This window comes from Crassostrea angulata, chromosome 7, assembly GCF_025612915.1.
Source record: "Crassostrea angulata isolate pt1a10 chromosome 7, ASM2561291v2, whole genome shotgun sequence".
Lineage (NCBI taxonomy): Eukaryota > Metazoa > Mollusca > Bivalvia > Ostreida > Ostreidae > Magallana > Magallana angulata.
Window position 1 is genome coordinate 27,350,710 of NC_069117.1, and position 25,772 is coordinate 27,376,481.

At 33.0% G+C, this 25,772-nt stretch overlaps 1 protein-coding gene across 3 annotated transcripts in view; it reads right to left on the bottom strand.

Moving 5' to 3' along the window:
- Positions 1 to 722: 722 nt before the first annotated feature.
- Positions 723 to 25,772, bottom strand: part of LOC128192271 (sortilin-related receptor-like) — a 36,289-nt gene continuing 11,239 nt past the window's right edge. The window contains exons 15-42 of one of the 3 annotated variants that reach the window (XR_008244522.1): positions 25,316 to 25,551; positions 24,552 to 24,816; positions 24,247 to 24,385; positions 23,687 to 23,911; positions 23,224 to 23,337; positions 20,752 to 20,868; positions 20,240 to 20,365; positions 19,485 to 19,730; positions 18,797 to 18,823; positions 17,156 to 17,284; positions 16,564 to 16,743; positions 15,090 to 15,248; positions 14,598 to 14,774; positions 13,489 to 13,600; positions 13,143 to 13,318; positions 12,492 to 12,604; positions 11,932 to 12,048; positions 10,287 to 10,527; positions 9,350 to 9,448; positions 9,043 to 9,170; positions 8,472 to 8,685; positions 8,251 to 8,357; positions 6,605 to 6,800; positions 5,168 to 5,280; positions 4,667 to 4,865; positions 3,962 to 4,177; positions 3,464 to 3,685; positions 723 to 3,415 (exon numbers count right to left, since the gene is read on the bottom strand). Coding sequence is in view for 2 of the 3 variants with exons in the window: in XM_052864838.1 (XP_052720798.1) it covers positions 3,621 to 3,685; positions 3,962 to 4,177; positions 4,667 to 4,865; positions 5,168 to 5,280; positions 6,605 to 6,800; positions 8,251 to 8,357; positions 8,472 to 8,685; positions 9,043 to 9,170; positions 9,350 to 9,448; positions 10,287 to 10,527; positions 11,932 to 12,048; positions 12,492 to 12,604; positions 13,143 to 13,318; positions 13,489 to 13,600; positions 14,598 to 14,774; positions 15,090 to 15,248; positions 16,564 to 16,743; positions 17,156 to 17,284; positions 18,797 to 18,823; positions 19,485 to 19,730; positions 20,240 to 20,365; positions 20,752 to 20,868; positions 23,224 to 23,337; positions 23,687 to 23,911; positions 24,247 to 24,385; positions 24,552 to 24,816; positions 25,316 to 25,551 (4,236 nt within the window). In the remaining variant the exon portion in view is untranslated. Of the gene's footprint in view, positions 3,686 to 3,961; positions 4,178 to 4,666; positions 4,866 to 5,167; positions 5,281 to 6,604; positions 6,801 to 8,250; positions 8,358 to 8,471; positions 8,686 to 9,042; positions 9,171 to 9,349; positions 9,449 to 10,286; positions 10,528 to 11,931; positions 12,049 to 12,491; positions 12,605 to 13,142; positions 13,319 to 13,488; positions 13,601 to 14,597; positions 14,775 to 15,089; positions 15,249 to 16,563; positions 16,744 to 17,155; positions 17,285 to 18,796; positions 18,824 to 19,484; positions 19,731 to 20,239; positions 20,366 to 20,751; positions 20,869 to 23,223; positions 23,338 to 23,686; positions 23,912 to 24,246; positions 24,386 to 24,551; positions 24,817 to 25,315; positions 25,552 to 25,772 lie in introns of all 3 variants that reach the window. The other 2 variants (XM_052864838.1, XM_052864840.1) reach the window with 2 other exon arrangements.

Below are 25,772 nucleotides of genomic sequence, written 5' to 3' on the forward strand. Positions count from 1 at the left end.
TATTGTAGATTATCTTCCTAACAAAATGGCTATAAATGAAAATACTATGTTGTGCACATAACCAAAGAGTTTTGATTAATACAAGTTCTAGTCAAAATTCCCCTATTGTCTGAAAGTTTTACCACTTAAAGTACATAAATTTCGAAAATTGCCTTCTTAAAACGTTGTTAATTACACATTTCTAGCGTCAGTTAATGATAATTGAAAACTCATTTTAAAAAAAGATTAAAATCTTTATAAAAATCTAAACTGCTTCATGATCCTGGACTCATGCAGGTATCTACCTAAAGTACTTGATATGATATTCACATTCAAAAATATTATCGGCCTGGTTTTTTTTTTTCCTTCTAAATTGATCCGACCAAATTCCATAAAACAATTTTAATGCCGCATCATCTTCCCTAAATTGAATCTAAGAATTCAATCATCATGGTTTATAGAAAACACGTTATATTTAATTTGTGCGCAGTGTATATGTTTCAAAGACTTTAAATCCTGACAAGTTTATAAAACCATGTTATTCTTAGAACAGGCGAGAATTCGAAGTAATTATGATGTATTACATAAAATAAAAAATTTGAGTGCATGCATCAAGAAAATATCTCAGTTAGATTCTCAACCACTGTTCTCATCACAAGAAACATCTCTCTCTCTCTCTCTCTCTCTCTCTCTCTCTCTCTCTCTCTCTCTCTCTCTCTCTCTCTCTCTCTCAACACAAAAAATGTCAATATTTAAGTGATGTTTAATCATAAATCAACATTTACAGCATAAATCATGTCAAGCTTTGAGTCAATGAATCAAAACAGTACACACCCAACAATGAAATCAACATCAATGAAGAAACCCACGTAATTATGAATATATCTGTAGAAGGAGATAAAGCAATACATGTAACTATAATTCAAACATCTTACAAAACAACATGAAAACCCTGACCCATATAGGAGAAAAAAATTAGAACAAATATTTCAAAAATTTCTGTCGTAATTAAAATGATTTTACACAGGGAAAAACTTTTCAAAGTTTGACAAAATATGCAATTCTAACTTAAATGAACAAAAAAGTTCACTGAAATTTCAACAATCATGTATACTTTTATATGTTTTTGAGGAAAAAAATGATATGTATAAAAGAAAGGGAAGTGGCAGTTGTTTAAACTTTTAATTTTATTTTTTCCTTGAAAATAAAAACAAATTTGAAAAGTTAACATTTCTCAAATCTCAATCATACCCATTTATTTTAAAAACTGTTAAGTAACTTACATTTTTGAAATTAATTTCCTTTCATATATCCAGCACATACAATGTTGTTGATTTCACAGAACTCCTGAAATTTTATACCAAATTAAAATGGTGTCTTATTTTAGTAGAAATAAAAGTAAACTTACAGAGGTTCACTATCAGGGGAGCTGAATAGGGAGAATACGGTAATACCACAGCCAATGATGTTTCTTTTAAGATGCTATGTATCTTTTCATCCATATTGCAAAGTTATATCAGAGCTATTGTAAGCTATCATATCAAAATTGACTCCAAAATGATGTGTTTTATATATATTGGGTTTACTTTCTCATTTCAAATGTTGAATTTTAAAGCTAGCTAAATTGTATTATCTTTTAAGTTACTGTAGCTTTAGCACTCTTTCAATCACATATTGGACATATCGGTACTTTAGTCAAAATGACTGTAAGTGACAGTCAGTTCGTGTATCCTGGTAATTGGAAAGCTTTCTAAATCCTACATTTCTCTAAGATAGCAAGAAGAAGTACATATATATGTATATGTATATGCTTTGATGCACCAAAAAACATTAAAATCTATTATAGATATACACATTGTACATTGAACATCTGCCTATATTCATACCATATTTGATTAATTTTTCATCGACATTTAATGTTCAATTAAAAGAAGCAAATACCAGTTCCTAAGGTGAATTAAGACATTTCCAAGAAAAAAATTCAATATTGATACTGTTATTATATGCACAGCCAATTTCTTAACTAATCTCTTTGATTCCACATAGGACATTGTCTTAATGGGAAAAATTGATGATAACTAAAAGTTGAGGGGTAGGGGTTGGGAGGGAGGTGTAAGCAAATTATTTAATTGAGAATTTAATGGAAAAGATGAGATATATATTAAAGATATGATCAAAACAAGTACAGTGTATAGTTTGTACAAAACAAAGAAAAAAAAAAGCTATACATGAACAACAAAAAATAAAAATGCAACTGATTACAATGTTAGATTACGTGTACTCTAGCTGTCACAAAAAGCAGATCCACTTAATAGTCTTTTTTTTGGTTGATAGCCAAAAAAAAGGATAATATATAAATGTAAAAAAAAAAAATCAATAAGCATTTTGAATAGCACTATAAAAAGAAACCAAAAGCAATTAAAAAATGAGATTCGAAATATTAGGATCATTTACAATGTACCTTCAATATGAAATCTACATGTATCTACTCAGATCTAAAATTTTATGTATTTTTCCACAACATTTGTTACCTGTAAGTAAGGATACATCAGGTGAATCTTATCAAAAGAGGGATTATTAACAGATTGAAAACAGACATAACTGTTATGAAGAAAACTTTTATTTTTGGGTGTATTGTTATATTTTGTTAATATTATACCCAACAGATAACAAAAAAAAAAAAAATAACAAAAAAAAATTTCACGCAAATTGAAGTTCAAAAATACATTTGTACAATCAACAAGTAAAAAGCACATGAATTTCTATTACCTCAACCTTACTTCACTGCCAGGTACAAATATTTGTACAACAAACACATCCTGAATACTCTACCACACAATCTCCAGAAACAGCCACAATCCTTTAATTAATGGTACATTAACTTAATATGAGCAAACTCCAGTCTAAATCATGGAATGTTCACGAAAGCTACATGTATATGCATGAAGACAGAACTTACTGATATGCTTAGTAGATTAAATATAGCGTATTGCTGGGTCAGGCTGACACTGTATGTTGCAATTAGAAGTGCACATATACATGTTCTTTATAGAAACTACAACACAAACCAATGCCTACTTGTCAGATAATCTCACCAAGAATACAACAACACAATGAGTCTTATGAGTACCATCAATGCAACTTTCAAATTTTTTTTTTGTGTCTTTCCAGAAAAAAATCTTTAAATCTAATAGCAAAATGATATGAAATGAAAACTTAAAAAAATATATAATATAGAAATTAGGATCCTATCCCCCCCCCAAAATAAAAATACCGATAAAAAAAGATGAATGGCTCATACAAATATAAAGAGTTGTTGGTTTACAATCATGAATTTAACTGCTTATATATCAAATTGTGCATAAAATGCATTTTTAATAAACATTTTGTTAAATGTCAAATGAAAAACAATGTAAATTTACAGAATAAGTTCAAACTTCAAAATTAAATGAAAAACAATGTAAATTACAAAATAAGTTCAAACTTGTATCACATGGAGCCCACATGATACAAACTGTCCAATCACAGAAAGAGTCACAGGGTGACAACAAAGACAGAATATCACATGACCTACGACCTCCAACATAGCTCCACCCACTGAGGTCACACATGGCACTTTGTTGATGTTCCATCTCTGTTCATTATGCTATCACAAGAGGCTCATCATCAGAAAACCCCCTTATCATGGGCGAATCTTCCTCTTCACCTAAAATAAAAGCAAAAGTTGCAAGTATCACCCTATATACATGCTCCATTCTGATGATTCTATACTACTTGTAGGGATAATACATATTCATTTAATAAAATATAAAAATGAATATAATATACAAATTCAAGTAAATGCACTATCAAATTCAAATGCAAAGAGCCTAAGCATATATCCATCCTTTCTACCCCCCCCCCCTACCCTTTCCCCTCTAAATCAAGAATGGATAGGAGATCAAGCTGCCATAAATTTGATAAAGCTGCCATAAATTTATACCTATATCATTTGCGGTGAAGGTTGTGGTCCCCGATCTAGAATCATAGTGGCTGTTAGCAAACGCCATGAAGCTTCTCTGGAGTCGCCGGTGTCTTATGATGAAAAAGGCAAGGACAACAACAAGTGCGATGACAACCGTTGTAATGGACACGATGATAGCGATCAGATTAGTTTTAGTCAGTGTCACTGTGGTGCTTTGAGCTGCCGCAAACACCTCTGTCAAAAGATAAAATACAGCATCAGTACTTGAAACATTTTAAATTCGAGAAGTAAGACTGAAAGAAACCAATTAAAGGCAGAAACAAATGTTAATATGGTTCTTGGCTACTGCTGCATGAGGTCAAATGCTGCTTCATTATTCAATCTTATTTTGCAGTGTAGAGAAACCCTAACTCAATTTATCAATTTTGCGTATTAAGAATATGAAGTTTGAGCTTTTCCCCTTCGCAAATCTTGCAATAAAAATTAAAATAAAAATTTTTGGCCTGAAAATCTAAAATTTCATTTTTGGGGGACTAAAAGAACCAGAAACAAGCTAGTCAAATACAAGATGGATATCAAAATCCATATCTATTTCCTTTCATTACCACAAGAAATTAAAATCTGAACATCTCCTATAGATATTTAAACCATTTCTTTGTTCCCCTTTGAAATAAGTCCACTCTTTGAATAAATACAGTATAACAAGCAATCAATACACAGTACCTGAGGACAGAGTGTGGTACTCCTGGCTCCAGGCCCCCCGGTACCCATCATTGGTGACCACCCTGACCCTGAAGTGATAGTCAGAGTCCACCTCGATCTTGAAGTCTGCGGAAGTACCACCCAGGATACCATAGGTCATGAAATTAGTCTGGGAGTGACTGCCCCCTACATGGCTCTTCATGTATTGTAGTTCATATCCCTATAAATAACAATGATTATAACTTAAACATCATTGTAAAATATATACATTATCAGTAATTATGCCACTTTTTTCATATTGGCCAAACACATGACTTCAAGAAATTTGATTCTACTTTCAATATTAAGATTAAGATGAGTATCACATTGCATTGTATTGGAATTCTTTTAGTCTCAGATTTTCTTTATTGTTAGTCCATTTTCCTTGAAACTTTTCAACTAACTACAACTTATCTTCAATACAATTCTAACAGGCTACAACAAATCAAGGTTTCTCCATTTCCAAATACTGTACAAATGTACCTTAAGGTTCTTTGAATCAGGAGCATCCATGATGTTGGGAGTCCAGGACAAGGTGATTTTGTTTTCATCAGACTGTGGGGCTCCAATCAGGTTCAGGGGGCCCCCATAGGGCTCTATAACAAATAACCCAAAATTACAAATTTGGCCATTATAAGCAAAACATATCACTGAAAATGATACATACACAATGTAGGATTTGGTTTGTTATTTTATACTAAGGAATTAGGTATTTCCATGATTTAGTATCAGCTATATTTATTTTTACCACAGAAATACACGTATGTTTAAAATAAAAGGAAATTGCATACCTGTACTTCAACGTAAAAATAGAAAGTTGATCTCAAATATCATGTTTGACACTCTATTATTCTCTCAATTTTCCCCCATAGTAATGGAATAAATACAATTTGACATGTAAAATATGGAATTAAACAGCTTATTGAGTGTTAAGGTCAGACGACACCTTCCTCAATTTTAGAAAACTTTTTCCAGGAATTTGTTAATGGTTAACTACTACTTTGACAAGCTTTCTTGCAAAAAATTAGGGTACCTTACCAGGCATTTCTGCAAAATACCAGAGTATGCAATTTCTCATATAATCTTCTTGAAAATACACTTGAATTGCTGATATAAAAATAAATGCATCTACAGCACAGCGAAATTCACTATATTAGAACTATATCTCCGCTGGGGCGGGGCTTTGAACTCAAGACCTCAAGACTATACATTTCTGACATTGAGCGGCCACGATTCTAACCACTCGGCCATCTAGACATATAACCAAGCCACGTAAATTTTGATCATTTTTAAAGTAATTATAAAATTAGTATTTTTTTATTGGAACTCTTTATTACGAGGAGATACAAAAGAATTCTCGAGGAACGTCTCGTCTGACCTTAAGTTAATCTTATGTTAAAAAATATAATATGATCTTCATTTCAAATGAAAATAGTCGGTTCTGAATTTCACAAAGCATGTGAATTTCATATGAAATGTTCACGTGAAATTCATGTAAATAAATGGCACTTTGAATGACTCATATGAAGTGACTTCACTGTACTTAAAAAAGTTTGGAAGTAAGGTGGCTCACTACACCATAAAATATTATCTCAAATCAGCAGAAAATTACTTGATTTATATTATAGATATCATAATGGATAAGAAGTATTTAAGTCTAATAGGCAAAAAATGTGCAATTTTGGATGAAAAATTACATTTTCAAAAACTTATTTCAGTTAACATGAACAAAAGCTCCAGGCGGGTTCGAACTCATGATCTGCGGTTCAGAAGCCCAATACTTGAACCACTGACTTACGACAATATACAACCCAACTGAACGGTATAAACAGTTTAACAAAATATTTAAATCGCCATCTTGTGACGTAGTGTTACTATAAGTGTAGGTGTAGTGAGGTACCTTAATAAGGAGAGACTTACCTGCATAGATCTTCATGGGATCAGAGGGGCGGGGGTTCCTGGCCCCCTTGACATCTCTCTGAATCACCACTGTGTATACACCCCCTCTCTTGAGGGGACCCAAGATCTGGGAGAGCTTCAGGTCTCTGGTACCATTATATTTCTCTGACCTGTAGCTTTTATTGGTCAGATCCTCAGTTACTATGACAACATATCCCTTGAGAAAGAAAATATTAAATATAATGTATGAAATTTTTAGAATGTTTTCTTAAGGCAATATCACTAAAAATAAAATTAAAATGAATGAAAAACAAAAAATCTTGCAAAAATACGAGGGTTGTCCCAAAATAGCGTAGACAAGTGGCGTTATTCAGTTAATCGAAGACAAAGGAAGATGAAATTTGGGCCACAAAGGGTTCAAGAAATTTGCATTCAAATAATGTTTTAAAATCAAATATTGTTTGAGATTAAATTAGTGAAATGAAAGCATGTTAGATTAGAAATTCGACATGCGGCGCAATGTCAAAAACAAAAAGTTAAAATCAACATAATGAAAAGAAAATTGCGAGGAAAAGTACTTTTCGAATGAAAAAATTCAAATAAAACATACATTGATATTTGATAATAATTCTATTATTTACTCAATAAATGTTATTGGCTATAACAAAACTTTTAAATATTTTATAGCGCATTTTGTGACAAGTTGAAAAGTTAACTCGTAATAAAATGACGATGTCAGCGTTTAAGGCGGCGCAGCAGTAACTGATACAATTTTGTAAAGACCATGAAATAAATCCTAAGCGGCTTTGGAAGTAAATGAAATTAACAAAATCGATTAAAAATGTGTTTTGTGAATAAGTAGTTAAACAACATTAAAAATATTTGAACAAGTATGATAAAAATGAGTGGAAAAAAGAAACCCCGAACGATATCGGTGGACTTCAAAATGCTGAACGATACATTTCGGCAATACGGACGTTAGACAAAAGTAATACAGGCAAGTTTGGAGCCGACAGATCGATTGTACTAAGAAAATATTTAATAAAAAAAAAAACAAAAACAAAAAACCTAGAAATATATGTTGAATGTGCAATCAGGTTGTTCAAAGGTAATATTTTTTCTGAGACATTTTCGGAATTAAAACGTAAATGTTGTCGTAAACGATGTGGAGGGTTTACCAACAACGTAAAACTGGAAATTTTCGATGTCGCACATTGCGCCGCCTGACAAAACTTGTTGTTACTAATTATTCATTTTCTCGAGAAATAAATAAAATACAGATTTGAATTTTTCAGTATTGTTTGCCAAAGGGTCATTGAAGAAAACATAGAAATCTAATGAAATTGCAGTGAACAGATTATAAATTATGTGTCCTGTCTACGCTATTTTGGGACAACCCTCGTATGTTTACCAGTTGTAAGTTGTTAGTCTTATAATATTTTTTAAAAATTGTTATAAAATTATCCTTCAATACAATAATTTTTTCATTAATTTTACTATCAGGCAGAATTTACGATGGGGGAAAATGTGAATCAACCTTTCAAAATACTTGTACATGTATATACGTCTAACATGTCTAAAATAACATCTGGAATTATGTACAAGGTACTAAATATCAAATGAATATCAACATTTTGAAATTTAACCATCTTTCAAAAATAACACACCACAGGCAGGAATTCCTCAGAGCAAGCAGCATCCCAAGTCAAATTCCCTGTTGTCTTACTATCCTTGAAAAACTCAAACTTCAGATTCTCAGGTTGAGCTTCAATATCTGAAAGAAGGGCAATAAAATGAGTACAAGGGTATGATGTGGGCAATATAAGGGTCCATGCAGTGATAATGTGTTGTAGCATGGGCCATCTATCTTTACAAACAGGAGTTTTACCTTCCCCAGTGTGGAAGGTCTCAATATTAGACAGAGGACAAATTCCAGGTGCCGTAACAGCAATCTTTGCGACATAAGACTCGCACGCTCGTAATCCTGCCAACATAACACTTTTCACGTTTCGTCCTGACACGGTAATGTTCTTGGCCTTCGTTCTTGGATCAAAGCCAACCTCTAGGTCGCTCGGGTCATAAGCATAGTACACAGTGTAATTCTACAATGTAGCAGAAGGTAATTCTTCAATATCACTAATTTGTAAAATGGAAAAAAAATAAAAACCTATACCATTTCAAATAATATCATTTTTTTGCTATTTATCCGATCATATCAATATCATTTCAAGTACATGTATAAAGTGAACAAGGATATCTTTTTCCTAATGCTCAATACCTTTATAATAAATAGTGGCAATTAGAAATCAAAGTAAAATCTGTTCCTTGAAAAATAATTGAGCGTTAGCTGCTAAAATCATTGGTAAAATAGCCAGACGGGGGGTGGGGTGGGGGGTGTTTGGGGAGGGGGGTTCTAGACTGATCCCTATCTTATGATGAACCAAAATTATATAACTCACAATTTGTGGTTCCTTGTGTCCAGGAACCACCCAGTCACTGGTCTTGATGCCTGTGGTATTCATTGAGAGCAGAAACTTGGTGTTGTCCTGCATTACTGCATCACTTGGCTTCACCACTGGAGTGGTCCCTACAATCAAAGTACTGACATGTAAGGAATTAATTGGTGAATAGTGATCATATAAGGCTCACCAAATCCAATCATTGAATCACTGAACTGAAATTTCAGAAGCAATCATGGCATACAAATTTTTTTTAACATTGAATGATAAAAAATTAATCTGGATAATTGTACAAAGTAAACTTTACCATTTGTATGAAGGAAAATGGATCTAGATGGGCCATCCCCATGGTTATTAAAAGCAGCTATTTGAACTTCATACTGAAGGCCTGGGCACAGATTAGTGACTGGAATAGAAAAGTACAAAAAGTGCACATGATTCTGAAAAAAAAAATTAAATGTCAAGCATTGCTTTGCCTAAATAATGACTTATTGCAAAAGGCATTTTTTGTCTGGAATCATGGAAAAATGAAATTCTTGTGTAACTGAATTCTAATCAATGTATGTGTAAGTCTAAGTATATATTGCACAAAATTTTCTTGTTCCAATATTCATACAACCTTAGACTAGATTTTTTTGCATGTTTTCTTTAATTTTTGTCTAAAAATAGTCCTGTTGCACATACATTTCGTTTTAACATTACATGTACAAAATGTCCAAGGCATATACATGTAATCATACATGTATAATGAATATATTGATTGGCAAATATGTACATATATCAACATCATTGTCTGTCACAGGTGAAACTCTTTTGAAAACTACTGTGGAATATCAGTAAAATTTGTGGGGGCCATTTTTTGTAGATTGTGGGTATTTTGCTTATTTGTGAGGATGTACAATGTAATTTCATGGATGTGTCGGCTTTCAGTTTCAGTAAGAAAGATAAATCTTTCTAAATTGGTTTTTGTCGTGGATATTAATTCGGATGGGGGGGGGGGGGGGGTACCCACAAATTTCACTAAAAATGGGTCACAATGAATTCTAATGATTTAACAGTAATTGGTATATCCATACATTGTTTTACTATTTAAAAAAAAAAATAATCATTAGGTTTGCACAGGCTCTTAAAGCAATAGTAAATTTAATTCGATACTAATTTTACAAATCTCATCAATGTACTGAAGAAATGTGTGCCTAAAAGTCTGATATTAAAAATTACTTTAAAAATCAATTCATTATTACTTAGTGCTGAGGGTTTCTGTACAGTTATTTTCACAGGAACATGCATGGCATCTAGATATGTGATCCTATAGCCCTGTGCATCAGAGATGCCCATCCAGTGCAGCTTGATGGTGAAGGAGTCCACCATATCCGGTTCAGTGAAGTTAACCTTTGTTATGATTCCGCCATCATCAAATACCAAAGGTTGCTCAGGAACTTTTTTTGATTCTTTTCCTTCTCCTGCTTGATTCACAGCTGTCACCTGTCAATCAAACAAATTATGCTTTGGATAAAATTTAATTAAAACACATTATATCAACACTTAAAAAAATATTTACAATTCTTCTTTTTTTTTGCTACCCCGTACATACACATTCTTATGAAAGGATACTTTGGGTTATATTGTCATTTTGTGTTTTGATGCTTGAAATAAAAAATTCTATGAATCAGTTGTTGGTACTTTTTAGTGTAATCAAGTAGGCATCCTTGTAATGAAGCAGTCAAACACAACACACAAAATTACTGTGAATTATATACAGCTAAATCAAAATATCAAAATCAACTTCAACAAACCATGAAGTTTGTTTTATATTGATTAATACAGACAACAAAGAATACTTATACATGTATATGTATATCAATAAATTAAAATCATTTTTCCATGAGAAACAACCTTTAACCATATCTGGTACCAGTATATATGGAAGTGTTCAAGTGCTAGCTGCTTTCTGAGGAAGGTTATTAGACAATGTGCAACATAAGTTCTGTGGTACGATGGTAATTCCAGTATTTTTGGTGTGGGAATTTGCGAAGGGTAGTAAAGTATATGTACATCTAAGGCCAGGCTGCCTGCATGGTACAATATCTGAGCTGCTCTGTTTTTGGAAAAAAAAATGTGGTTGATCTCTGTTAAATATTATTACTCAGTTTTATTAAATACAGAAAGATTTTCATATAAGCCCATAAAATCTAGAGAATCGTGTTCAGGAAATATAGATCTATGTATGTCAATTCCAGCAAGTAATCTTCTCAATTATTTAAAGCCTTATATATAACATCAAAAATTATTGACTTATATTTGAATTCCTTTACCATGCAACTTAAGCTGACAAATTATCATTGAAAGACACTGAAAGCTTAAGCTTCCTTTTTTTTATTTTCAACAAAATGAGAAAGTATTAGCCTTGGGTATGATATATAAGTGCATGTTGAATTTGGAATGAAAAGCTGCATTATGGTTAATCATGGTCAGGTTTGGTAATTAATTCAGGAAAATGTTAAACTTACATAAGTATAAGAAAACACTGGTACATGTAAATATTCAAAATAGACATTACATATGTACTACTTATTTGTTATCATACAGTAGACTTATGATTAAATCAAAGTCATTTCTCAATATTCAAATTAATATATAATGTACATATTACATTGTATTGTATTACATTTAATCCTTTCGCATTTATTTTGTAGATCAATAAACAAATTGCAGATCAAAATCAAAATGTCAAATCCACAGGCATTGCTTAATAATCATTTCCCAACTAGAATACCCGTGAATAAAGAAATTCGTGATTTCTACGAAAGATCTTACCCTCAACTGGTACCAGGTACATTACATGTAGCGGGTACTTGCTCAGAACTGGTTTTTTTGTCATGTACTTACCCAGAACTGGTACTTTTTCATGTACTCCAGATTCTCCCGACCGAACCTGAAGGAATTGGTAACGCCAGGAACTGAGATCATTGAGGTAACATTGTTTGAAGCAGCTTTCCAGTAAATCTAGAAAAAAAATATCACAATTTTTAAAATTGATCAAAAAATCTAAATACACTATATATATTGTACATGTATGATATGAAATAATCATATACACTATACATAACGGTACCGTATATGAAAATATGAGAAATTCATAAACTGAGACCAATTAAATTTTCACACACATGAAATTGCACATTGTACGATAATCATGAACTGTCTTTGGTTACCAAACATTCACATGTATCTATACCTATAAAAATCAAAATTTTATTCATATGGCAACAGAAAACCATTTCTTCATTATATAGTTTTTTTTTTACATTAAAAAAGAACTCATTAACACCGAAGTTTCTTTTTATTTTACCGGTAGAAATTTGAAAACAGAATCATCCAAATGTAAATAAATACTCTAAAGCCACTTGATACATGCATATGAATGTACAACAAAACTACATGTATACCTTGTATCTGTTGATATCCTGTGGGCGGGAGCCTGGGGGGATTACCCAGGAGAAGATGACAGTCAGGTGGTCAGTGGAATAGCTCACGGTCGGAGACCCAGGGGCAAAAGGCACTGGCAAAATAAACAAAGCCAAACCATACAGAAAAACACAATGACGTGGTCAAGTTTTGAATAGCTTTCATCTAAAACTAGATGGTTTCATTCTAAAATTAAATCACATAATATACATTCATTTTTTTGTTTACCTTACTTAATTGCTTTCATTTCAAAATAGTAAGAAAAAGCTAATGGAGAACTGTCAGATTGAAGTTACATGTATTTTCAATGTCGAGCAGTTGCTCAAAGCTCAATGAATTATCTTCCCTTAGTTTCCAACAAGTAATTGTTACATGTACGGAATCTTAACAAGCAGTTGCATTGTTAAAAAAAATTTAGACTTGTGAAAATAGTTGCTATACATTTAAATTGGTTCCCTTTGCAAGCAATAGTTGTAAAATGTTAAAAAGAACCAAAAAAACATAAGATTTTCTTAACAAGCAGCTGCAGATGTTATATTTTTTAATGAACATGCATCCAGACACAATTAAATCTCACTTTTATGGGAAAAAAAAAAAAATATAATCAAAATGAATTAATCCATTCTAAGCACCTTCTTGTAGGGTTGTCACTTCAATGGGTTCCACGGCAAAGTTGATCGGTTTGTTGGGGCGGATCACGTAGACAGTTATCTCATAGGTGGTCACTGGTCGCACATTCTTCAAGACGTATTGTGTCTGGGTCAAATTCTGTGTTGTATTCACCCAAGTTCTTTCATTGTCTTTTTCTCTGTTATCCAAATACAGTGTAAAAACAGACTTACATGTACAGTCATAATCCTTAATCACGTATTTTAAAAACACCCACATATCACAATGTTCAGCCAGTTAACCACAAAAAGCTATATGTACAGGGGTTTACATTTAAAATGTTTTTGATACTGATGAAGCTGTACTTACAGATAAGATACAATGTACTTCAGCTTTTCATTTCTGTAGTCAGTTGGGGGCTCCCATGAGATGCGTATATTTCCCTCTGAATCAGGCCTGGCTTCCAGTCTTGTCACATTGACTGAAGAATAGACCCATACATGCATAAACTCAAGCTAAAGCTAGAAGACCTTTACTTTTATTTTACAATAACCTGTTAAGGTCTAGTAAATAATTAAAGGACTATGTGTGCGGTATGGTCAAATATCTGCCCCCGATTTTTAACCAATTTTTAAATAGTATCGTAAAAAAATAAAATCTTAACAAATCATCGTAAAGAGGATGCCTATAACTTTAATCTTGATTTTAGTCATCATTGCTCATTCGCTGTTTATCTATGACGTCACCTTAATTACCTAATTCCGGCAAATTTGCAAACAAATGAAAATATTCTCATTTTTGCTCTATATTTTGCATTCGAAAGTATAGAGTGCAGGTCTGCTCAAGTACGATTTAAACACATGTTTTTCTTCAGAAAGTTATACACATTATACTAAAAAATGGTACTTGAGCAAGCCTGCCCTCGATGTTTACCAGTCAAAAAGCCATCGGAAAACACACATATTTTGCTTCAAAACATCAATTTATCAAAATAATGCAATCTTCATGACATCATTTCTACATTATGACGTCACTGTGGTGATAACCTTTTACACCTTTATTTCCAATATGATTTTAACTATCTTTCACCTTATTTTTAAAGCTCTTTCTAAAACTTTGATTTTGGGGGCAAAAAATGCATAAAACCGCACATAGTCTTTTGCAAATAATTTTACTCTATGATTTCCATCCATAATTCAATTATCAAAGACGAAAAATGAGCTGTGTCTAAACTTTTATTGTAATACATGTAAATGGGACTTAATTTTGATTTAATTTATTTTGAAATATATGTTCATGCATGAACAATAAATAGACAACTGAAGAATGTTGTATTTACGAAAAAAAAAAACCCATTCTTGATATACATGTAATATGTATGTGGAGAACAAGGCATTAGATCACACATGTATCACTGTATGTGCGTATGTATATGTTTAATAAGTGTAAAGAGTGTGCAAATAAAATGTTTATCATACCTCTCTTGTTACAAACAGAGACAATAAGATTGTCATATAGATAACAGGGGTTTGTCCAATCACACATATGTAACCACAGTCCACATGTTTCCTGCCCTTGCACATCACATGTGTAATAATTTTTCCGGAATTTTGCAAAATTTTCTTCTCGCAGTTGGGGACAGGTTTTTTTAGGGGCTGTAAAACAGAAAAAAATGCATTGCAGAGAGATAAAATTCTACTGTAATTATTAAAACATAAGGTCTGTAAATATACATTTACATGTATTTTCTGTTTTTCATTTTGGTTTATCCAAAATATTTCTGATTTTAATGTTTTACGATTTCTAAATTAATGATTATATCAATGATATTAAACTTTTTTTATGAATACTTGCAGTTGAGACGATACCGCAGAGGTGAGCAAGAAATAAAATCCCAAACAATAGTCCATTTACATTAAATATTGTACAATTTTTGTGGTTAAAAGTGTGTTTAAAACAAGGGAGGTCACCTGCAGTAGTGGTTACTGGGGTCTTGGGTGTGGATAAGGCACAACCCATCTCATCACTTCTGTCCAGACAGTCGAATTTACCGTCACAGACCTTGGACCGAGGCACACAGCCATCCATGTACAGACACCGGAAATCATTGCTGGCACAGTGCTCTACATCTGTAAACAAGACATTAACAGTCAGACAATCATAATCAATGAACTGACATTTTAAATCATTGCTGGCACAGTGCTCTACATCTGTAAACAAGACATTCACTGTCAGACAATCATAATCATTGAACTGACATTTTAAATCATTGCTGGCACAGTGCTTTACATCTGTAAACAAGACATTAACAGTCAGACAATCATAATCAATGAACAGACATTTTAAATCATTGCTGGCACAGTGCTTTACATCTGTAAACAAGACATTAACAGTCAGACAACCATAATCAATGAACAGACATTTTAAATCATTGCTGGCACAGTGCTCTACATCTGTAAACAAGACATTAACTGTCAGACAATCATAATCAATGAACAGACATTTTAAATCATTGCTGGCACAGTGCTCTACATCTGTAAACAAGGCATTAACTGTCAGACAATCATGATCAATGAACTGACATTTTAAATCATTGCTGGCACAGTGCTCTACATCTGTAAACAAGGCATTAACAGTCAGACAATTATGATCAATGAACTGACATTTTAAATCATTGCTGGCACAGAGCTCTACATCTGTAAACAAGACATTAACAGTCAGACAATCATAATCAATGAACAGACATTTTAAATCATTGCTGGCACAGTGCTCTACATCTGTAAACAAGACATTAACTGTCAGACAATCATAATCATTGAACTGACATTTTAAATCATTGCTGGCACAGTGCTCTACATCTGTAAACAAGACATTAAGTCAGTATCTTAACCTGAGCAATGCAACCATTGATATCAACTTTTATTTTTATTTTTTTTAATAGAGAGAATATAAAAATATACAGTACCGGTATATGTAATATTGCATTTAAAAATACAAGATCAGGTGAACTAAGAACAATATTCACAAAACTGATTAAGATAATACATTCTTTTTTATTTGTAAATATAATGAAACTCATAATAAACAAGAGTTGTTTGTGAAAAACTAATGCCCCCTCTCCCCTTCCTTGGCGACCTCTGTGAAGAAAATGAACGGAAACTGCAAACAGATTTTAAAAATCTTAAATCCAAGGGGCATAACTCTATCAAATATTGCTCGATTGTAACCAAAACTGAACTAATATTATCATGACAAATCTGTATACCAAGTTTCATTTCAGTGTAAGCAACCTCTGCGATGAAAATGAATGGAAACTGCAAGTGGATCAACTGACTGACAGACAGACAACAGCAAAGCAATTTCTCCATCCTTCTTCGAATGAGGGGCATAAAAATCCCTCTGCTTATTAAAATTGAGGAGGGAAAGGAATGTTATATCGCATACCTTTACAAACACTGCTATTCTCGTCCTCCCCGTTCTCACAGTCTGAGGTGTTGTCACAGACCCAGGTCTGCGGGATACACTGGGGGTACACTGTGTGACCTCGATAACAATAAAACTGGTTCTCACTGCAGCCATGAGGAAGTTTCGTGGTAGCAGGAGTGGTAGAGGAGTCACCGGGACCTACAGAATGGAAACAAACCCAGACCAGTTAGATCACAGGCAGGCACTGCGATACAAATGGAACATTAACTCATTAAGCTCACAGACATGGAAAGCTTAACAGTTTTGGCATGTTACAATAAAGTAAAAACTTTTTTTGACTCCTTCTATATTTTTAAGAAACATTTAACTGCCAGTTATGAAAATATAAAAAGAATATTAAAAATTTCTAAAACTATGTTCAATAGTTCAGATAAACACACTATAAGTATATGATCATAACCAAAAAAAAATTGGAAATCTTCCAAATTAAAATAAAATCCAACCATACTTTATTTATCTATAGAAACCATATGGTTAAAGTTTATAGTAAGGTTATATCAATTTTACTAAATATTTGTTACATAATAAAGAGTGCTAAGTTTGTTTTTACAGAAAATTTCATCGGATGAGTCCCAACAGTCCACGATTCCGTCACACCTCTGGCTGTAACCATAGCAACTGCGCATGTCTGAGCAGCGAAGTTCACAGAAGGGGGATGTGGATGGGCCCACGGTGGTGGCTGAAAGTTGAAGTAATATAAATCAGTTCAACATCATTCTGTAGTATTATGAACTAATTGCTCCACATCAAACACATTGGAGTTACATCAATGCAGCATAAGAGTACAATAAAACTTGTTTAGTACAAACATGAATGTATTGAAATCTCAGATATAGCAAAGTTTTTTGGAGTCCCCAGTAAAATTCTTAACAAATCTTTGCAAAATATTTACAGTTATAATGAATTTGGATATAAAGAATTTACAGACATAGTGAACTGATTCTGAGTCGGTTGAAAAAGTTCATAAAAGTTTGAATGAATTCATTTTTCACATAAATTCTTCAATTCTCTATCCAATTATTAAAGGTATAAAAAAAAAAATGTATTTTCATTATAAGCCTCAATTAGCAAATTTTGTAGTCTGGAGAAAGGAAACATGTACATAGTGAATTTGCAATAGTTATTATTACAAATTCGTATCATACGGATATAACGAATTATGGATATAATGAAGTAAATCCATTGGTCCCTAGGACTTCGCTATAACTGAGTTTCACTGTACAAATAGCTGAAATTAGAAGTCATTACACACAATCAATTTAACATCAGAGTCCTGATTCTACATATAATGTTGTCTGTAATTTTAAATAATCTTATAATACTGTAAATTCCTAACTAAACGCAAGCAATTAATATCAGCGTGATGAAAAATCGGTGTTCGCGATTTTATATTCTTGCAATTTGATGCCAAACGATAGAATGGAGAAATTAAGTACTCGCGTAAAATAAGGAATCTACAGTAATATCATACACATCACAAACTTGATCCCTGAAAAGGATATAAATGTATTACATGTAAGTTACATCAGATTCATCAATACATGTGCAGTTGGTTTCGGTTTTGATATGAATCTTAATTTTAAAGGTATAGCTTAAGTATACATTAATTGCTGAACATGGTTTGAACATTCCAGGAAAAGGTCTGAATACAGGGTATATTGTACTCCATCCATTGCTACAGGTTCATTTCTGATACACTGTGTAAGATACAGGGGTATTGCCTATAACAATAGATGATATTCACTTTTGGGTCCAATAACACGTACCGTACAGCAATTGCTAATACATTGTAGCAATAAAATATGGGTGCAAAACTTTCCAGTAACATAGGGATGTGTCATCCATAGAAGCTATAATTATAGGTGGCATTTTCAAAAGATCTGCCTGTGTACCGTATATAGTTTAAATTGAAGCATTGTGTAGTATTCTCTCCACCAGCGCAAATATTCCCTTATGTTAGTATTTTCATGCACATTTCCATGTAACGTATGTTCCCTTGATGCAGATTACTGAATAAAGGTGAATCCATAATAACCAAGGGAGATTTCATTTTTACTACAGGTACTAGTACACTACAGATATATACTGTATTATAAACCCTCGCTATTCTTTGTGTAACATCCCAGTCCCTTTACAAAATCAAAGCACTAGAGGTACATGGGATAACAAACTTAATATAACCAAATCTCACTATTAGATGGAATAGCAGTAGTGCTGTCTGAAACATAAAAAACATTGCAATTATTTTTTTTTAAAAATCCAATTTACCGGTATTGCACCTTGGTCTCTTGGGTGTACCTAGTTTGCAAAATCTGAATCATATAACATCTTGTATTTCTTTTTTTTTTTAATCGATTCTTATGGGCTTTTAAAACATTCCTGATTTACATAGAATTTAAAACAGACAAGAAAGTACATGTCTAAGAAAGTTTATTAATTTGAATTGTGTTTAAGGATAAACTAAAAATAAGCATGCATGTGCAAACTTTTTCACTGAATTCAATTTGTTATAACACATTTTTCACAACTTTAAAAATCCTTCATACTATCTAATGAAAAAAGTTGATGTCTTTACTTAATGTGCTAATTAAGAAAGATAGGGATATTTTCATGCTATATGCACTAAATAAGGATTGATAAATACCCCGAAAAAAAGAAGACTTTTCAAACTCATAAATCACAATATACATGACATATTCACGAAGTACATGATTATATGTACATGTTTACTAAACTCCTTTTTTTCCTACTTATATATTTTGGAATTTAATTAATATTTTATCATATTTTATCATATTTTTGAAAAAAACAAAACACTAGCCATAGCAAAAAGTTGACATAATGCAAAATGATTTTACAAAAAGCTCGCATGCACTTACTAGTTGTAGTACAGTTCTTTTCATCACTGCCGTCATTGCAGTCCTCCTCGCCGTCACATCGCCAGCTGTTGTAGATACACTGGTTACGGTCAGCACACGCCCACTTATAGGACGGACAGCTGGTGGTGTTACAGCGGACCTCATCTGACCCGTCCACGCAGTCGTTGTGACCATCGCACACGGTGGTCATGGGGACACACTTGGGCTGGTGCTTAGCGCAGTGGAATTCCTCTGGACTACAGGTTTCTATAGCAAAAAAAATAAAATATACAAGTCTTAGACTGCTCTTAATTTTGTAGAATTGCTACGCAGCATAGTTGGTTTTCATCACTGTTTGTTCTCAAGCATTTTTGTAAATATTAAAAAATTTACAAATCTGAGAGTACAAATTTGTGGCCAAAAGAATTACTTAAAACAATGTTAAAATGTTACATGACTGTGCATCACATTTTTGACTTTGAATAATTAATGAAAATTTAATTTTGCTGATTTACTTGAGGTACCTCACTACATAAAGACATACTTTTAAAGACATTACCTAACAATATCATCAAAGCTCAATGGTTAAAGTATCAGGTTTGTGAACCATGAGTTTGAATCCACCTGGTGCTTTTACTGAATTTAATTTTTTGAAAATAATAATTTTTTATCCTATTTAATCATGATTATTAACTGTACAACCCTTGTGTTTAACAGAAAATATAATTATAACTATGGTTAGTAAACCTTGGTTATATGAATTTTAGCCGTCTTACCATTGTAATGACAATTCTTTTCATCACTGTTGTCATGGCAATCATCGTCATAATCGCAGGTCCAGTTTCTGGGTATACATCGTTTGTTATCGCAGGAGAACTGTGCACTGGTACACTTGGCATAATCTGTCACAATGCATAATAGAACATTTATAATCACCCCTGAAGCTAAATGTAGACTTAAGCATACCCAATACATTAATGGTAATGATTCTGAGAAAGAAGAGTTAAAGAATGTATAAACTGGTATAAACTGGTAGTTATTATAAATTTATAATGGATCTTAAAGTAGACTTAAACCTAATTTTAAAGGAATAAGGCTATTGGTTTCCAATTGAATTCATTTAAGGAAAAAAATTGGATTTGACAGAAACTTGACATTATTATTATATCTATTCTCAACAGGGTAAAAAAAAGGTAAACATAATTGTTTCAAAAGAATCAGTGAACATTTAAAAACAGTACAACCCTATATCTGTGAGGAAGAAGATGATTGGCTAATGTATAATTACCACAGTTTTCTTCATCACTCCCATCGTCACAGTCGTTGTCATGGTCACAACGCCAGCGATCAGGGATACAGGCTCCAGATTTACACTGGAAGTGGCCCGTCGAACATTCCAAGTAAGCTGAAACAATCATTGTTATATACAAGACCTACAATAAGCACCAACAGTAAAACAACTGTGTGCCAATAATGCATGTGGTGCCAAACACACAGTGCATGTGGTTATTTTATTAAAACATCTCCCCCTTAAATAGGAATACTTTAATGCCATAGTATTCCACATACAGCTACTGCAGTAGATGTACTCTTTTATTTTGATATTATCCCTTGTACATGTACATGCACAATAAACTGTAGATTCCTTATTTATGCAAGAACTTAATTCCCCATCTCAACCATTTTACAACAAATCACGAGAATATAACACTGCGAACAATATTCTTTATCATAGTTTCATTTAGTTTACATCTGTCCAAAAAATAAAAGCGAGATTTTACGTGAATATTAATTCCTTGTGTTTAATTAGGAATCTACAGTATTACACGTGTATTATGATGAATGAAATCCCCAACTAGTGATTCAGAAATATTTAATATTACATTTCTGGTACGTGTTAAACAATCTGCTCACAAAAATATTGATTCAGAAAAAGTTACCCATCAAATACAGTGATACAGATTTTCAAATCATCATCTTGGTTAACTTAATATCTGTATTTTGATTTACACTTTCAAAAGTTTTTCTTAAATAGTCATAAAAAAACTGACCAGTCAGGAAGGGCCCCGCTATGACAATTAATATAGAGAAGTGAAAAAACTTTGAATTCCATCTTCTTTATATTAACAATGATGAAAAATAAATGCCCGGCATAAGATGTAAAGAACTGCAATATATATAAGGTGGTAAAAAAAAAAGATATGAGAATTATAAGGAACAACTGTATTTTTTAAATTTCAAGATAATTCCTGAATGTCCAAAAACTCTAAATAGTAACCTTGTATCTGCGTAAAACAGGGATAACCTCATGTCTTATAAAAAAAACTAAATTAAATGTTTATTTAAAAAAGATTTAAACAGGTGTTTTATAAAATGCAAGCCTTCAGTGAATGCAAATACATTGTATCACCCAGGGTTGACCTCAACTTCAAAACAAACATCAGTTGCAGACAAAGGTGTTCATTAATCTTCATATGACAGATAGAGATAAGCCTCTAATTTTTCTGCAGCAGGCAAGATAATTAATCCCAGGGGATTAATTGTTCTGCTCTCTCATCCTATTCTTCTAAATTTACAATAAAAAATTTTTTTTTCAGAAATGACAGAATGGGGTTATTATCTGATTACCTGTTAAAATTAACAGCTAGCATAAAGGCAGAAAAAAATAAAATTATAATTAAGAAATAAAATAGTGAAAAAGGATATCTTAACATATATGTTGATTTTAGAATTCAATAAAATTATCATAAATCATTGAGTACGGTATTTTAACCAAAATAAAGTATGAATATTATATATTTTAAATCCATATTTCAAAGAATGTACACAATACTACACATCATTCAAAATTGACCTTAACTTCAAAACAAAGTTCATTTGCAGACACAGGCAGTGCAGTAATTAATCTCAATGTGACAGATAAAGATAAAGCTTAGGATTTTCTTCCTGTGGAAGGTTAATTAATCCCAAAGGACAAATATGCACAGCCTTCCAAGTATACAATGGAAACATTCTCAGCAGTTATCTCTCTTTGCCCATTCATTATTATGCATAGTTAAAGCTGAACACCGCTTGTAAATAGGCACTGTCACACAGATACCTGGTATATAAACCCTTCGATTCCGTTACACCCGATTGCACACCTGAACCTCGTGGCCGACATGTAGTATTCCTTTCGTGGTCTTTAGATTTTATGCATTTTTTTCTTATGTTATGTTCATTTTCTGTTCGTAAATAAAGCATTGACCAATTTATTTGATGTTAGTATTCTCCTGGCTTCAAAAAGGTGCGTAAAATTTGATAATTTCATCGTGACCGAGTAACACGGCGAGACAAGATGTGTGTCCACACAGGTGAGACCTCTACAGCAAAGTACTTTGAACTGTTTAGAGGTATGTCCCTTATATAAGGGTTGTAGGAACAGCAGTGATTAAAGAGAAATATGGCGGACAGTGCCTATTTACGAGCGGTGTTCAGCTTTAAGGAATCTACCCCCCACCCCAGCTCCAAACCAGAAGACATAGAGAGCCAAACTTAGCATCAAAATATGTATTTCTGCCTACTGAACTACCATACCAAATTTGAACTTGATTGGGCAACTAGAAAAAAGTTATTAGAAAAAAACAGAAAATTTGTGGACGGAAGAGTGACAGACGGACAGACAGAAGGACGGACAGAGTGATTACTATAGGGCACCCGCAAATCCTTGCGGGGCCCTTATTAATATTCCTTTCTTTTACCACAAGGTAAGTATACATACGACAGTCAAATTCATCAGATCCATCTCTACAATCATCGTCTCTGTCACAAAGCCAGGTAGCTGGGATACAGCGCCCATTGGAGCAGGTGAAGTGAGAGTGTGAGCAGTTGGAGTCTACAATAATACCATTGAATCCCATGTTACAAAATTAATAATTTTATAAAAAAAAATACTTAGAGTTTGCCATTTAAAGAATATGCCGATGAGAAATTGGGAAAACCTCCAAAAGGAATACTGTGGAATTAATTTTTTAATGAATTTCATGTATGTGTACCTCTCATCCTCAAATTTGCAACCTCAAAGAATCATAAAATTTGATCCCTATTTGTTATTCATAGAAATTAAACAATGAAATTACATTCCAATGAACTTGTGAAAAACTGGCTTTCCACCAATAAACGTGCCCTGTGAGTTTAAATAGTTCCACAGTGTACATGTAAAAAAAAACTGCGAGACTACTAACCAACACTGGAGTTTGTAGGCACACAGACGCCATTAATTTTCATGTCTTTTTCTCCACACTTGCAGTGTTCAGAAGACCCCGATTCCCCGGGAATCTTGAAGGAATTTCCGTTACAGGCACAGGTGCGATTCTGCTTGGAGAGTTTGGCTCCTGTGCCATCAAACTGGGGGCGGGGCAGGCATAGCTGAGTGCAGGCTCCATTACCATTTGTGCAAAGAGAATGTGCTGAAAATAAACAATACAAATAAATACAGGACAGAAAATAGAAACAGAGCTGAAACAGAAAATTACAGGTCAATACAGAACACCTCAGATCAGGCAAAAAATGAGCTGAAAAAATCAAATGGATACCCGGTAAGTTCTTAGAACCACAAATGTTGAGTCAATTTCTATACAATATTATGACATAGCAAGTAGGATTGTCTTGACAGCATTTAACTTGCTATGGCCTGTGAAAATGTACATATTATAATCACAGTGTAAGTTAATTTTTATCATACCAAAACTCCAAAATTGAAAGCATAATCTTATCAAAGATTATGAAAAACTTTATAACTTACAGCTCTGGGAGGTTTTCGAGTAGATTTTCAGATCGGACACATGGTAGGTGTTGTTAACAATGTACTCCAGCCCCAGCCCAATGTCTTTGTCTGTAGTCATTATTGTGGTCTTCGACCAGTCAGCCCAATACACATTGTTCTATGAATTAAAAAAGGCCACAGAAATTTATGATTAAAAAATCTTGATAAGCAAAAATATTGTTAACACACAATATATTACACATGTACAGTATCTTAATATTTGCTGTCTTGGAATGTTTTGTAATAACTTAATTTCATACAGATATAAATGACAAAAAACCAACCTTAAACACCCCTATGCTGTATGGGTGAGGAATGTAGTAGCTTCCACTCTTCAGAACCTGTACATGCTGCCCATCAGAGTTAGCGGAGTATATTCCGTGTTTGTAGGCGTCGGTCCAGTAGATCTTGTCCGAGCGGAAGTCAATGGTGATCCCGTTAGGCCAGTGTACTCGGTATCCAGTGACGATCGTCTCATTGTGTGTGCCGTCCATCCAGGCTCGTACAATTCTGGGGTGACTGGCTGACCAATCAGTCCAGTACATGTACCTACAACAGACACCAACATTCAATTGACTGCGGTCAATTTGAAGGGTTCATTTTAAAAATACAATATATACCATAGTTCATCAAACATTATGTACATGATTTCCTTGATATCGAATGCAATTACAAATGCTTAACAATGGTTACTTGGGACTTTACTTGTCAATCATATATGGACTTTATAAACAAGAATTCAAAATATTCTTATACTGTATTAAATAAACTTTCTCACTCAAGTTTCCATGTTGTTTTAATGTTTTTACTAAATTGAAAATTTTACTGTGTTTCAAAAATTCTGCTCTCTACCATTCTTATAATGTTATCGAACATAGATGTTTCTGATGTATATATATGGATAAATTAAAAATGTTTGATAATAATAAACTATTATTTTCTGAAATCTAATAAACATGTACAGTGTACAGTAACTACTCAACATATTCAAATTTTACATGGATTCAAAGAACACAGACAGAGAGAATATGGTGAGACTTTCACTCACCCAAATCTGGGATCAAGAACAAGAGCCCGGGGTCGGTCCAGGTAGGTGGAGTTAAACAGTTCCTTTCGGTACCGCCCATCCTCCCGAGCCACTTCTATCTTTCGTGCCCCGGCATCAACCCAGTACAGATTTTTGCTCGACCAATCAAAAGCCAGAGATTCAATACTCCTAAGTCCAGTAGATATCAGGGGCATGGCTGTTGTTGGTGATGTTGAATTTTCCCCAAAACATACTTTCTGCACAAATTAGACATAGGAAATTTAGTATTGGTACACAGAATACTAGTATGGTTTTGTTAGGAATCTTTTTTTACGATTCAAGCAATTCATCAATGATTGAAAAACTTCAAATATTCTAATACATGTAAAATTCATTTTAATATACATGTACAATTGTTAATAGATGTTTTGTGACGTGCGTTATTATTATATTCTTGTGATTTACAACAAAACAGCAA